At 30.5% G+C, this 15,474-nt stretch overlaps 2 protein-coding genes across 4 annotated transcripts; one reads left to right on the top strand and one right to left on the bottom strand.

Annotated features, from left to right (window-relative positions):
* Positions 1-3,758, bottom strand: LOC113512857 (CWF19-like protein 2 homolog). Of its 2 annotated transcripts, none has more exons than XM_026896805.3 (5): positions 3,516-3,758; positions 1,743-2,567; positions 1,123-1,506; positions 434-772; positions 1-152 (listed from the first exon to the last, which is right to left on the bottom strand). In XM_026896805.3, exons 1-5 carry the CDS (start codon positions 3,582-3,584, stop codon positions 12-14), a joined length of 1,758 nt encoding a protein of 585 aa, XP_026752606.2. In that variant the 5' UTR covers positions 3,585-3,758; the 3' UTR covers positions 1-11. The 2 variants fall into 2 exon arrangements, with proteins under 2 accessions (XP_026752606.2, XP_052750723.1); XM_052894763.1 differs by having other exon boundaries at positions 1,743-2,564; positions 3,516-3,611.
* A 1,217-nt stretch (positions 3,759-4,975) lies between these two features.
* On the top strand, positions 4,976-15,176 carry LOC113512864 (serine/threonine-protein kinase PAK mbt). Of its 2 annotated transcripts, none has more exons than XM_026896812.3 (10): positions 4,976-5,270; positions 5,675-5,834; positions 6,684-7,236; positions 7,872-7,987; positions 8,200-8,391; positions 8,915-9,097; positions 9,836-9,958; positions 10,052-10,216; positions 10,734-11,050; positions 11,627-15,176. In XM_026896812.3, the coding sequence occupies exons 2-10, from the start codon at positions 5,694-5,696 to the stop codon at positions 11,628-11,630; spliced, it is 1,794 nt and encodes a 597-aa protein (XP_026752613.1). In that variant the 5' UTR covers positions 4,976-5,270; positions 5,675-5,693; the 3' UTR covers positions 11,631-15,176. The 2 variants fall into 2 exon arrangements, with proteins under 2 accessions (XP_026752613.1, XP_031766891.1); XM_031911031.2 differs by having other exon boundaries at positions 4,976-5,171.
* Positions 15,177-15,474: the final 298 nt, after the last annotated feature.

Consider the following 15,474-nt stretch of genomic DNA (forward strand, 5'->3'; position numbering starts at 1 on the left):
TGCTAAAGTATTTAAATTTTATTAATTACAGGTTCAAAGGGTTTCCATTCTTTTATAAAATCCAAAACTTTTTTTCTTTGTATGTCTCCATATTCTCTTCGTGGATTTTTCCATAAGCTGTGATCTAAATCTAATATACCTGCAATGGTTTCCTGTAAATAAAAAAATTCTTTTTGAAATATGTAAACTGAGAGATAATAAAGAAAAAGTTAGAATTAAACTAATCATTCATTTTACTAGTAAAACAAAAATTGTCAAAAAATTTGTACAATAGTGATATATGCACACACAAATGATAGTCACAATTATAATATTGGCTAAAAATTTTGTTATCGAAAGAAAATCAAAGTTATTTATCTTTAACTAATTATATCATATATATAAAACTTAAAAAAGTCAAATTTAAATGTTATAAATAAAAATACCCACATACCTCAGCAAATGTCTTGGGAAACAATTGTTGATCTTCTATAACATGAGCAAACCCTGGGTCCATACCAAAATCTATCCAGAAATATGGCAAACCTTTTGGAATACCTTTTCGAATATCTTTACCCTTTAAATCCACAACTTTCTTATTCATAGACCATTCTGCTTCACATTCTAAGAGAGCTTTCTTAAAATATATTGCAGCCATATCACCTACATCTCTTGGTAGGGGTATGCAGTTTATAACCATATGTGGGTATCTGTGTAATCTTGTAGCAGTCTCAAAAAATACAACATCTTTGTTTTGAGAATTAAAAAATTGTGTTAGTGCCTTCCTGAAGTTCTGAAATAATAAAATGTACAACTTATTTCTATTCCTCATAGACATATTATTAAGTTTAGTATGATTACTTATTGAAGAGGTTTTAATGCATTATTATGCAATGAAAATTACAAAATATAAGTGCAACACAACTACACCAGTTGACCAAGACATGAGTAAGTTAAGTCTTTTTAAATTGGTCTGATGAAAAAAGAAACATTTACAGACTTAATTAAATGTTTGAAGCCTTTATTAAGTAATACATTCATTATTGTGGATTGTCAAATACATACTCCTGAAAATATGATATCATACACAGCTTTTATTTTATTATATACTTTTATTCGATAAAAAAAAATAGGTTTACTTACCAAAACTTCTTCCCAAATGTTTTCCTCTAATGCAGTACAACAAGTTGTATGTTGTATTGTAGTTATAATACACTGTCCAGTTACCAAAGACTTTTTAGCTGGTAATGCTAAGTAAACATTATTACCACAGGTAATTATTAAATGTTTTAACATATTTTTGGAATCTATACAATATTCACAACCTTCTAATGACTTTTCCATTTTAATATGTTGTTTAATAGCCCTCTGTTTTTCCAATTCACTTTCTTTTGCAGGATTCTTATTCTTAGATATCTCATCCATGAATATATCTTCAAGGTCATCATTAGGATTTTTATGTTTACCAGCGATTTTAGCCAATTGTGCTTCATCTTCATAATTATTGCCATATTTCTCTTGTTGAAACTGAAATAATTTATTACCTTTGATAACATAATAAAATACAAATATAGTCTCAAAGTATATGATAAGGGAGCATCTGTACATAATTCTGATATTTTAATTTTACAGATCATGGTTCTTAAGACAATTTGTTTTTTCCAAAGAATAAAAATTAAATAGGCATATCCAAATATAACAAATTTTATATGTTAAAAAATTCATAAGATTTTAATGTCAAATCTGAATGAAATGAAACTTACCATTTGTGCTAAATTATATTTATCATCATTTCCAAAGTACTTTTGTCGCTGACCAGAAGAATGAGTTTCAGCTTTTCTTTTTCCACCTTTACTTTTTGGATCTCCTTGTTCTGTTCTGGTTAATGGTCTGCTATTTCCAAATATATCTGTTGACATTAGCATTATACCTTCATTTTCTTCTTTTCCAGCATCAGGATTTTGTTTTCTGTATTCTCTAGCTGCTTCTAGTTTAGCTTTCAATTCAGCAACCAATGCTGTGTCACCCATTATTTCAGCTTTAATAATTTTTGCTCCAAGTTTATTCATTTTTTCATCACTCAAATACTGAGAATCTTTCTTCTTCTCTGTTAATGCAGCTGGACTTTGACATAAATTTGAATTTTTCTCAGTATGTTTAAAAGTTTCTGTTGATTCTACTGTTTTATTATTATTTTTAGGTTTCTTCCAGTTATATGATGAACTACAAGATGAACGTTCATGACTAAAATGGGACTTACTATACTCTTTTGATGATGATGCTCTTGAGTATAAATCACTACCATCTTCAATAGGTTTTATAAACTGTCTTGATTTACGAAAACTTTCAGGAGTTTGTGGTAAGCCAGAGCCACCATCTTTCCAGTAGGGATTGAGTTCTCTGGTACTGGTCCCTGGATTATATGAATCTATATGATTCTTATTTTTCTCTTCTTTTTTTGGTTTTATGTCATCCTTTGTGTAAGTTTTTAATAGCCCAGTCATCGACATCCAATCTTCACGTTCTGGTTTATCGACAGCTTCTTTCTCAACCCATTCATAACCTTCTGCATTATTTGTACTTGACTGCTATAAAATATAGATAAAAATAGATGTATTATATATTCAAATATATCATCATATCAGCCCTTAACCATCTACTGCTGAACATAAGCCTCCCCCATGGGGAGTTTTGCCAGTAGTTGCCATGCTTAGCAGGCAGATTCACAACCATAGGCTTTAGAGATGTTTTAAGAGGAATGCTGCTGCCCATTCCTCATCATCCCTCAATCATCTATTACAACACCTACGGGAAAGGAAGGGGTGGTCTATTCTATGCCAGGACCATACAGCCATATTATATATTATCATAATTCAATTGAAATGTATGACTTTTTTAGAATTAAGACCACAGACAAATCTTAGATATAAATTTACTATAAACAGATTTCAAGTTAGCTACAGGAGAAATAGAAGTTCTCAGATCATATCTAAGAACTCTCTCTGTGATCATCTAAGACGTAGAGATTGTTGCAGGGAAAGGAAGTTGAAGCTGTTAGATTGCAGAGTAGAGATCAAAAGTTCGCTGGAGAAAAGTAGGGAGACAACCTATGCTCTGGGCCAATAATATAATAAAATCATCAGGCAAGATCTAAATGTGCACAGCAAAAGATAAGGTCGTTTGGGGTAGACATGAAGGGCTTCTTCATCATCATATCCCACATCTTATACTTAACAATGGGTGAACCCGGGCTAAAACAGAATGAAATATAGTAATAGCTTACGGCATACGCTGGACGGGCACCAGTGAGAGGATAGATGAGGATGAAAGCAGGCCAGTAGGCCCATCATGACAAATACATCAAAAATCAACAACGATCGCTGCTAGAGGGAATCGACTGTTGATCGTTATGACAGAGTATATCGCTAATAACGATGTATACATACATAACGATGAAGAACATTATGCTATGTATGAATAAATCAATTAATCACAAGGATGGAACTGCGTGTAAAACTAAAACATGAATCCCTTACCTTACGGTGCTTGTGTTCTTTTTTCTTCTTTTCGTGTTTTTTATGTTGTTTCTTAGATTTCTCTTTCATATTTGCAGCAAATTTAATATTTACTTCGTAAATTTACTTCGTAAATAAAGGTATCTACTCCGGATTACTAATATTTATAAATGAAATCGTTCTAAAATACTAATTATGTAGTATTTAGTACAGAATATAATTATGAAGAAACAAGAAATGATAACTAAACAGAGCAAGTAATAACCAAAGAGTATATAAACATATCACTACGTTATGACAGTTGACATTGACATTAGCATTGTATCAACGGTAGGCAGCATGGTCTGTGACCTAAGCCTGTTCCACAACGGACAAACATACTAAAAAAAAAATGTATCAACGGAACCTAGAAATTGAAATGCATGCTAAGAACAAGGAATTACATGAATGGAATAATAAAATAAAAACTGTAAATCATATGGTTGCCTCCTTTCTTCTTATGCAAATATAATTATGTAGAAAGTATGCAAGCAGGTTGTATCTGGATTTGGTAGGGTTATACGGCCGTATAACATTTTCTATATGCCTGCTATGAATTGACAAAAATAACAAGTGATGGTGTATCTTTCGTCCTCTTTTTACTAATTATATTTGCATAAGAAGAAAGGAGGCAACGATATAATTTACAGTTTTTATTTTATCATTCCTTCTATGTAATTCCTTGTTCTTAGGTCACGGTGGTGGAATATTATTACACGCGACAGAAAAAGATAGTAACATTCATTTTACTATGGAAGCAAATTTCCAAAATCTTTAGAACAAACAAAAGAGAAATATTTTACTCATACTTTCAACTTATGCTTTGTGTAACAATAATCTGTCTTTGTCAAAATTCCTTTAAAGTTCACCCGGTACTTCAGTGTATAATAATTTTTTTTACTTCTATTTCACGTTTCATTATCTGTTTCGGGAACGACTCTACTCTGTCTTTATTAATAAATATGCCGTTTAGTCGACCGTTTGCTTATATAAATTATTCATTTAATCAAATATTTAAATATATATATTTTAGCTTCGTATCAATTTATGTGCTTATGATTCATTTGAATCGAACCTGTTTTGATATAATAATGGTGATATCGGATATTATATACCCGCTATTGTCATTTTGTAGATATCGCCATCGTGCATGTATCCTATAACGAATAGAGTTGTAACGGTAGAAATCGGTGTAGCTAATATCGCACCAAACGCGATACACTGATATGTGCGTATTGGTTACTATAAATCAGTTTGCACAAATATACACATACATACACATACACACAACTCGGTTATTTATAATGTTTGATCAATATACATATATTGCGACTATATCTAGTGTATGTTATAAGCATATTTTGTTTGTCCCTATTTTTATTATAGTCTCTTTAATCTGTGATTCTAATTTATGGTTAGGCTGTATGGTTCATGCTCTTTGCCTGCCCATTTTGGACGACTCTTTGATTTTTACTTATAATTACGTATATTTCATAAATTTCTTCATATTTGTTATAGTTTTATATGAAATAACGATTTTTAAAGACATTATCTTGTTGTTCAGGATTAAAAATATTTATATACTGTTTATATTTCAAACAACAATTAAATTTGAAACACATAATGTGATTACGACAGGTAATTCAATTTACTTGAAACACGAATGGCTAAAGAATGTCAAATTAGGTTGCTTATTATTCTGTTTGTGTTCTCAAGTACAAGAATTACTATCTAAAGGTTAGTACTGACTCTATTCATGTGTTTTTGCCACATTCATGTTTCGAATAATAAAAAATCTTATAGGCATGTGTAAACTAAATTTGTCCAATAATAATTGTTGATTCACCTGTCGCAAAAGAAAGTACGGTTGGTATGTGAGCTTTCTTTTTCATTGTATAGTTATTTAGAGATAGATTTGAAATTATTGAAATAATAGTTAATAGAATGTAGTATTCTTTGATATTCTTTTTTATTCCTTATAAATTATTGTAAACTTAATTAGGTAATAAATATTTTTTTAAAGCAATATTATTTGAGATCTATTAATTTAAAGTAAGTTGTTTAAATCAAGTATAACACGATTTAGTAGCATGTATGTTGTATGATATAAATATAATGATTGTTTATTTACAATATTTCAGAGAACAAAATCTAGAGAGAATGTTTTCAAAAAAGAAAAAGAAGCCACTAATTTCCCCGCCAAGTAATTTTGAGCATAGAGTTCACACTGGTTTTGATAAACAAGAAGGCAAGTTTGTTGGATTGCCATTACAGTGGGCTTCACTTGTTGGAAATAATCAGGTAAATATGCATGTTTTACATATTTCTTGACAACTTGTGTAATGTAATAACTTGTGAAATTAAAGAGTAAATATTTGGACTAGAATTCTATATAGAAAAAGGATGATAGATGTTAGAGGAGGCCTTCATTAACCAAAGGCCTTATATATATGTGCTTGGTTCAAATCAATTTAAATATGTTTAAATATAAATGTGTTTATATGTGTATGTATATATTTGTTCATTTATTTATTTATTTATTCATTAATAAATCTAGTGTGCTAACATATAAAATTATAATAAAAGTATTTAACCCAACCCCAGATATGTCTGAGCCACTTTTAATATCTTTGGCCAGCTACTACTAAAAATATCAATGATGTTTATAATTTTATTTAATAACTGTACTGCGTGATTTAAGAGAGCATGCTGAAGTAGGTTAGTTTTGACTGGTGGGACATTAGATGTAATGGGATGATGGCATAATTATATTTATATATATTGTAGTAAATTAAGTCAATATTTTATTGAACGAATAAAATTTCATAATCTAAAAAAACAATAACATAATTTATGCACCTATTTATAGTTGTAAAATGTTAAATTGTGATTTTTTTCCAATTATAATAAGTATATTAAGTTTTTTTTCAAATGTACTTGAACTGGAAAATATTTAGGTATTATTTTGACAATCATATTTATATTAGTTACTTAATCAGCAGTTTAAGCTTGTGTTCAGAAATTTAACTGTCATAGCTCACTCTTTAAACTGAAACAATATACAGTAAGCTGTTGTGTTGTAGCCACTTTGTACATCTCCCTCTGTTATAATTTATTTAATAGTTTTTTATTGTTTATATATTTTTCCAGATATTAAAGTCTACCAACAGGCCATTACCTTTAGTAGATCCATCAGAAATCACACCCACCGAGATTTTAGACTTAAAAACAGTAGTTAGAGGTGAACATAGAGTTACTTCAGTATCCTCAATTGCTCGACCGATATCAACCAGCATACCAACTCCACAGCCAGTCCAAAATGGTGTTGTCTTGCCGAAAACCTCCAATGTTGCTAGATCAAACTCTTTGAGAAGCACTAGTCCACCTCGGATACGAAGGGATCTACGCAATCAACCTAATGTGCCTCCTCCTGTACCTGAAGAATCACCACCAGTACCACCTGCTCCACAACATGAAGAATCACTTCATAAAGCTTTTATGAGAAAAATTATGTCAGATTATGATTGGACAGGCCAACCTGTTGACACATCCAGAGCAGGCACAGAGCTCAATGATAATCATAATCCAGCATTGACATACCAGAATATACAAAATGCTAATGTGCCTTATCAACATAATCAGCCTCCCCAGCCTGTGCCTCACAATATACATCAAGGCGTTAATGGAAACAATGTTAATAGAGGTAATTGATAAATAATAATTTCACATTTTTAATAATTAGGTTAATTTCATGTAAATAATATTTCATATGCATATGCAATAACCTATTAATGTTTTTTTATGTAACTTAGAATGACAAACAAGCTGACGGCCCACCAATGTAAAGTGGTAACCATTATCTATAGAAATGAGCAGTACCATGGACATAACCGAATAAACTGTTTTGCCCATGATACCTCCCATGCATTTACCATTTCTGAGGACTAAAGTGTTATTTGTGTGTGTGTCTGTGAAACCCAGCCATGTAAACACAACTGCTTTATGATAGAAACATGAATGGGACAGAAGTACTCAAGCTAACAATTTTTGTACAAAGTCTCCCTCTGGCAAATGTAATGTCTCATCACTGAGCATGGCTCTTTTCATAAGAGGTGGCTATAACCTATAATAGTAGGAAGATAATAATAAAAATTATCATTTTGATCAGACAATTAGGTATTATATTTTATTTCGAATTTTGTTGACCTTGCACTGGTTTATAATGCATTATTCTCTTAGTAGTCACTTAAGATATTTTGAGTAAGCAAAGGAGTTGTGACAGATTATAGTCTCACACATGTTTTATATAAAAATATTAAGCATGTTTATTTACATCAGGTGACGCATACCCAGTTCCTGCATCACAACATCACCATCAACATGGAGCCGTTCCAGTTGCTTCACAGCATCTCCCATTAGCTTCAAAACATGAATTACGGCTGACCCATGAACAGGTATTGTCTTGCTGTTTAGTTTATCCCATTAGATTTCTAATACATTATTTGTCTCTGAATTTCATATGTATGTTAACTATATGTCATATGTTGCATATGACATACAGTTTGTTTTAATCATTTATGAGTGCAGTCTGTCAGTCGTCATTCCAGGGCTGTTTTGTTGTGTTCTTGCCATTCTAAGTTAAGTAAAATTAAATTTCTTTAAATAGTTTCGAGCAGCGTTAAGGCTGGTGGTCAGTGAAGGTGACCCACGGTGTACCTTGACTGGGTTCAGTAAGATTGGAGTAGGCAGCACTGGTGTGGTGTGTGCTGCAACAGATACGTTGACCTGTCGCCGCGTCGCCGTTAAGATGATGAACTTGCGCAAGCAACAGAGGCGGGAGTTGCTTTTCAACGAAGTGGTAAGTGTAATAGCCACTAGTAGACATGTACATGTTTCTATAAATGGTATTGGAAATAGATAACAGCAAAATTAAAATGTATGTACATTTCTTTATGTACAAATACGTAAATACGTTTGTGTCCTTTGATGTACTTACAAAATCCAAATATTCATAGAATACGAGGCAATTTTTGGTGTAAATAGCAAATATTTTTTATATATATTTTGATTATAAAAAAATTAAAATCGATAAACACAAATACCTGTGAATTTGCTTAAATATGTTGAATATTGATATTACTTTTAGAATTTATTTTAATAAATCATTCTAGTGATTGACATTGAAACTATTAAAACAATTTTACTTAATAATGAAATGAATAATTCATTTCATTATTAAGTAGCATTAGCAATCATATTTAGATATGTAACTTTGTATCTCCCTTAGTCGCCTCTTATTGTACCCACGGGAAAGGAACGTGTGGTCTATTATATCAAATTTAATTACAGAGGAATTTCATTATTATATTTTTCATTGATAGGTGATAATGCGAGACTACCCGCACCCGAATATAGTGGAGATGCACGCGTCGTACTTAGTGGGCGATGAGCTGTGGGTGGTGATGGAGTACATGGCAGGTGGTGCGCTCACTGACATCGTCACCAGGCATTCGGTCAGGATGGACCCCGAGCAGATCGCTACAGTTTGTAAACAGTGCTTAAAGGTAATTTATATTTATTATTGAATGGGTAGAATCAATAGATCCTCCCCTATATAATATAAAAAGAAAATAATTTTAATATCTTGATTCATTTTCTGTATGTTACATCATTGATAATTTTTTTTATTTTTTTATTTATCGCGGAAGCGTCTTCACTTGTCAATTATTTTATTTTTTCCATTTTGAATAAAATGTGGCTAAATGTATTATCATTTGGTTAAATACATTTATATCTTCAATGGAATATGGACATATTGACAGTCATCTAATGCTTCAGACTATAATATCATCTGGAATTATTATCTCAGTTTAAAAGTTAAATACTACCTATTTATGCTTTAATTCTTTCTACCTAAAGGTTGCCTGGAAGAGATTTCTTAGCAATAAGACCGCCTTTTGTATGTATACTTATTGAAAATTGTTCAACAAATCCTGTTATGTTGGTGCAATAAAGTGTTAAATAAATAAATAAATACTTTGAAGGCATGCATTTTAAAAAAAAATGTGGTTATTGGCATTTTTGTTCATTAGAAACGATAAATTAATGGTGTATCTAATAAGTCACAATTATCCGTAACAAAAAAAAAGATACTCTACCATATAATTCATATCTTTACATAATAAACGTTCTAATAAATAGAAAATTTATTTTAAGATACCTATTTGTCATTTTTTAGTAAGACTAAAATTTGGTTTACGTTCTTACAATAGTGTATACATAATTACATTTGTTTATTTCAGGCATTAGCATTCCTCCACGGTCAAGGCGTTATTCATAGAGACATTAAATCAGATTCTATTCTTATGACGGCAGACGGTCGGGTCAAGTTATCGGATTTCGGTTTTTGCGCTCAAGTTTCTCAAGTAAGTTTATCTTTTACTTTTAGTACTGTCATAAATATTCACTGTTAATTTAATTCATGGTTAATGAATGAACGCTGTACTGTGTTTTTTTAGGAATTACCAAAACGCAAGTCACTTGTTGGTACTCCATATTGGATGTCACCTGAAGTTATATCCAGATTGCCATATGGCCCCGAAGTAGATGTGTGGTCTTTGGGTATTATGGTAGTGGAGATGGTTGATGGAGAACCTCCATTCTTCAATGAACCACCTTTGCAGGTCAGTAATTTCTATTTTAAATATATTTTTTTATATTATTATGAAAATGGGAGTGTTACCTTAATTACAGCTTATCCATTTATTTTTACTTATTTTGTTGTTTATTGTTTGTTCCTATAAATTCTTAATAATAAGAAAATTAATTATATGTAATAATTATATGACATTAGTTTGGCACCTGAATAAGTTAATATATGTTATTATTTAAAATGAATTGCCCTTTACGTATTCTTGTACAAGATAAAACAGAGTAATAGAAAGTATATAAATAATTGAAATACAGTGATGATATTATTTAATTGAACACAGGAATTATGTATGTTTACTTTAAAAAACACTATTAATATTATAAATGTATTTGTAAAGATATTTGGATGTTAGTATGTTTGTTACTCAGTCAGACTATAACATCTTAATTAAATTAAATTTGGATTACCAAATGGGCTACTTTTTATCATAATGCACGCGAGCAAAGCTGCGGGAAACAGCTAGTATAAAATCTGTTGTCGGTTGGTAGGCGATGCGACGCATCCGAGACATGCCACCTCCACGGCCGAGACTAGCTGCCCGCTGTCCGCCCGACTTGCTAGCCTTCATCGACTGTGCACTCGTACGTGACCCCGCGCAGCGGCAGTCGGCCGCCCGCCTCCTCCACCATCCGTTCTTGCGTCGTGCCGGGCCACCCGCGCTGCTTGTGCCTTTGATGCCGCACAACCAACCGCAGCCTCATCCCCCCGCCCCACCGCATCCCCATCCACACCCTCAACACCAGCCCCATCCGCAGCCACATCACCTCCAAGCGCATCCACAACCGCACCATCATCCAAATGAACAGTGAGTATATTTTAAATCGTAGTTCGACTTTTAATTGCAGTATAATGATAGAACAAAATGAGTTTACATAACAATTTTCAATGTACATTTAGTTTAACTATGTTGTTATTTAATTCATTTTTACACTATCTGGAATGAAAATTTGACTATCATGTCTTGAAGTATTGACTTGCGACCACATCAGGTAATAAATAGCCTTAAGATAATATTCAACATCAGTTATGTGGTGTATGGTAGTGTACAATTCATGCTACTCAGAGAATACACTTCTATTATCCAATTAAAGGGTCACCACAGATATGAATTTATATACATGCTGCCTCGGTACAAAGGTTCTCAAATGAATAAGAATTTTAACATAAATGTCTCACATAACATTTAAAAAAAAAGAAAAAATTGAAACAACATTATGGTATTTTCCAAAAGCTTTAAATTGAAAGGGATTTGTTAACAAAAAATATATTTTGTAGCATAGTTGAGTAGTCAACCATTTATTTTAATGTAAATTTCTATACCTATAGTTATTCATTATTGATGACTGCTGTAATAAATATGCATAATTTTTTTTTTTTTCAGATAAACGACAATCCCCACCTTACAACTGCTACAGAAGAAGTAAAAAATTTGTCGCCTATTTATATAAATGTTATATGTTATACAATATGGTAAGCCAAAGTTGTTATCAATACAACTCCTTATCATTCTACTTATTTATAAGTTTCTATAAAATAATAAAATCTTGATAAATGTGTGTTATAGTTTTACCCAAAAATATTTGTCTTTGTTCTATTTACGTGTGTCGGATTAAAAGGTTCGTTATGACACATGTTAAATTGGTATATAATTTACTGGTATCTCTATCATATCATAAAATTATAATTGTGTCCTTCTGTCAATACGGGGTTTTAAAACAGCTGTACTAGCTTTAATGTAGACAAATATTAGTAGTTGGTTTTTGTTTTTTGTCAATGACAAAATTTCAATTTGCGTTTAAATCTTATGCTGTTTGTTAATAAATCACGGCTACATTATGTTTGTATGTAAATTTCACGCGAGCACTAACTGAAAAATACAGTCGATACATTCGTTTGCCTCCTGTTTATGAGTCTAAAATTCTGTCACATTTTTATTGATTTATGACTATATTTAGAATGTTCTCTCACATACGTTTTTAGCTTCAGGTTTAATTTCTGAATCTAATTTCGTCGACATAATAATAAAATAATTTGTCAATGGAATCTATCTGGGTAAAACTGTAACAAATTTTTTATCATACGTCAATTGAATAATTTCAGTTAATTTTTTTTTTATTATTTTATATGATGTAGTGTTAGCAACAAAAGATAACCAGTGAAATCATTCAAATTTTTTGTAAATAGTATGTAATCATTAAAATCAACATTTCGCCTATTAGATTTACTCATGTGATTGATATTTGATTTTAAATACATATTTCAGTATTGTTTTTTTAATCGAAGGTGTCTTAGTAAGTAATATACATACATATATACAAATTTTTGTACGCAAGGCAACTGATATAATTATATTATTATATTTAATCTAGTATTTATAACATTCCTTATTTAATCTTTATTTTTTTATTATGCAAATTCAAGATCAGTTATTAATGAATTTTAATATTATTGTTGAAATTATTTTTGATGTATTGCCATAAAATGTTGGTTGGTTATAAGAATTGTTGTAAGAACATGCTGTAATTTGCATGTAGCAAGTATTGTCTTTAATTTTAGGTATTTGCGTACCTCTTATTATATTCAAAACTTAGTAAGATTAAGTATTAATATTAGCAGCCAGTATGATGGAAATACCCCAATAAATGTTAAGTGTCAGACATTTTAGAATGTATGAAGTAATAATCTGACGATGTTTTTTTATTAAAAAGTTCTCTATCTTTTTTGTGGAAGAGTGATACGACAAGAGTAAAATCTCTGTCTCTCATCAAATCTTATTCGCACTCTATATTGCTATAGAACGATTAAACGAAACATTGAATTATGTCTTGTTTAATCCTCTCATTAACCTCAAAAATGAGATTTGCTGCGAAGCAGGCATACTACTCGCCTGTTTATCTTAATCTTCACATGATGACTAGAGGTTTGTTGTTTAAATAAATTTAAAATTTATATTAATTTGTTGATCACAATAATTATGTCGTAGTAATGTCAGATCTAATATTTTATGCATGACAATTATAGATATTAAAAAAAAAATGATATTTTCGATACATCTATTAACACAGTAACTTTAAAGACTAGATAATTATAGCGTGAAAAATTTGTGCCTGAACGTTGATCAATACTTTTCAAAATCAGTATTAAAATGACAATTCGCTTATGTACTTACTTTGTTAAGAGAATGTATTGTACTTAGATGGTATTTTATATTCAACGTTAATATTTATTAATGAACATTTCATAACTACATTCCGATAAAATGTTATTTTTGTATATAGGTTGTGGTGTGGTCACAAACAATTTATGGGAAATCAAGAATTAATATTAATGAAAAATTAAAAATATTAAAGAAGCGTTTAAGCGATTTAAAATGTTGGCCTTATAGTGGTATTATAATGAATAGAGACATTAGTTGGGGTGATGAGGGGCTGACGTGCTATATCTTTTTAACGACTTCAAAGAAATTATTAAGCTGTTTGTATAATATGTGATATGAAACCATACTGATCAATCTTATTTCAAGGATTTATTGCTTATTATTTATTTATTATTATTTATTTATTATTATTAATATTTCCTTGCTCCCCCATCTAATGTGATTAACATTTTTAATTAAAAATAAAAACTTTGGTGATCTTTGGTTTTACATACTAAATATTAATGTTTATTTATATCCAATGAGGCCAACTTATTCTGCGCGAACTGTGAAAGCAATTAATTTTACAGATCAAACTTTGTGTCAATAATGTGTTCAGAATATATTGTATTTAGTGGAGAATAATAATGAATGAAAAATAACCGTAGCACTGTCTGTATAGTAGATCTTTTGAGGTACATACTTAAGACAATCACATTTCACATTCTTTACAATTAATGAGCAGTATTAAATAGTTGTCCGTAATTAAACGAAAAGGAATAAATGAAAGTATATCTGTTTAAGACAATTTATAGATATCTACCATGTTTGTAGACAGTCGCGAGTGTGTAGTCATTTTTAAAATTCTGTCATCATACAAATTCGGAATGGAATGATTACATTTCTAAAATAATAGTTAAATTGGACATAGCAATGTTTTTGTTAATTAAATATGTGCTATTAGCAATTCTATTTCATAATAATAAATTGTAACTAGACGATACATAGTTGACACATATATATATATATATATATATATATATATATATATTGTTTTTTTTTCGAAAATTATGCAAAAATTATTGTATCAAATTAGATGCGGTTTCCACATTTGTGTTACCGCAGACGTATCTTAGAATCTGGTCTAGTTTTATGTTAATACGTCATTTAGAACTGGTTAGGTACCTTATTTCTAAATCCATGTGGCTAATATACTCTGTAAAATTAGTCTTCAATTTTTGTGAAAAATTTGGGGGTATCGATTAAATGTGGAGGATGGTGATGATAAACAATGTTTTTCACACAAATATCACGTTATTTATCTTTGGAGTAATTTTTAGTTTAAAATATGAATTGCTACATGCACATATTTTAATTTTTAATGTCCATTTTAATGGATTCTCCGCAACTACGCTATTAATATTAGTAAGTACTTAATAATCTATGACTTAGGCAGCTAGAATTGAGATTATGTTGTATTTCTGTTTCATTCACGTTTGTGGTAATATCAAAGAGCCTTAAAATTAGACTTAGTGCCTTAACACAGCCTAGAACTAGATTTTAGAACTTATTGCACCTGATGTTATTTTAGGTATTTTAAAACTAAGTATAAGTCAGAGCCCTAATATATCACTCATCACAAAATATTTCATTCGTACTCAATTTACATTTCCATTTTATAATTTATTACTTACATTAGTTAAGATTTTGTTTTAATGAGGTATATGCCAAATATATTGTAATTCTATATTGCATTGTTGATAAGAACTGTTATAAAATATAGAATTTGAAACAATATAGTTTTTTTTTATTTATTCAAGTAACTACTTTTTAATTTTTGAGTATATGCAGCGGTCCGCTGTAATACTCAAAGGCTACATTATATTAGCAAAAATAGATTTATTCTTGCTTTTACATACACATGCCACAAAGAATATCTAAGAATAATTAGTTTTGTTTTTAATTATATTTTAATGAACTTAGTCACGTATCAGTCGTGGCTGGTACAGCCAACCTAGCTCCGCCCAGAAGCGCAGAAGCTTCCTGGGTTCTTCACAGGCCTCACGGAGCGACTTCACCGTTCCGAGGATTTC

This window comes from Galleria mellonella, unplaced genomic scaffold, assembly GCF_026898425.1.
Source record: "Galleria mellonella isolate WM207_F2 unplaced genomic scaffold, CSIRO_AGI_GalMel_v1 utg23, whole genome shotgun sequence".
Taxonomy (NCBI): Eukaryota; Metazoa; Arthropoda; class Insecta; order Lepidoptera; family Pyralidae; genus Galleria; species Galleria mellonella.

Excerpts from the sequence above, each read along its gene's own strand:
- LOC113512857 (XM_026896805.3), bottom strand. The coding sequence starts at position 3,584 with ATGAAAGAGAAATCTAAGAAACAACATAAAAAACACGAAAAGAAGAAA. Across the intron at positions 773-1,122 it reads ACATTTGGGAAGAAGTTTTG|AACTTCAGGAAGGCACTAAC; the intron begins GTAAGTAAACCT and ends TTATTATTTCAG. Across the intron at positions 153-433 it reads TTCCCAAGACATTTGCTGAG|GAAACCATTGCAGGTATATT; the intron begins GTATGTGGGTAT and ends TTTTATTTACAG.
- LOC113512864 (XM_026896812.3), top strand. The coding sequence starts at position 5,694 with ATGTTTTCAAAAAAGAAAAAGAAGCCACTAATTTCCCCGCCAAGTAAT. Across the intron at positions 9,959-10,051 it reads TTTGCGCTCAAGTTTCTCAA|GAATTACCAAAACGCAAGTC; the intron begins GTAAGTTTATCT and ends GTGTTTTTTTAG. Across the intron at positions 10,217-10,733 it reads TCAATGAACCACCTTTGCAG|GCGATGCGACGCATCCGAGA; the intron begins GTCAGTAATTTC and ends GTCGGTTGGTAG.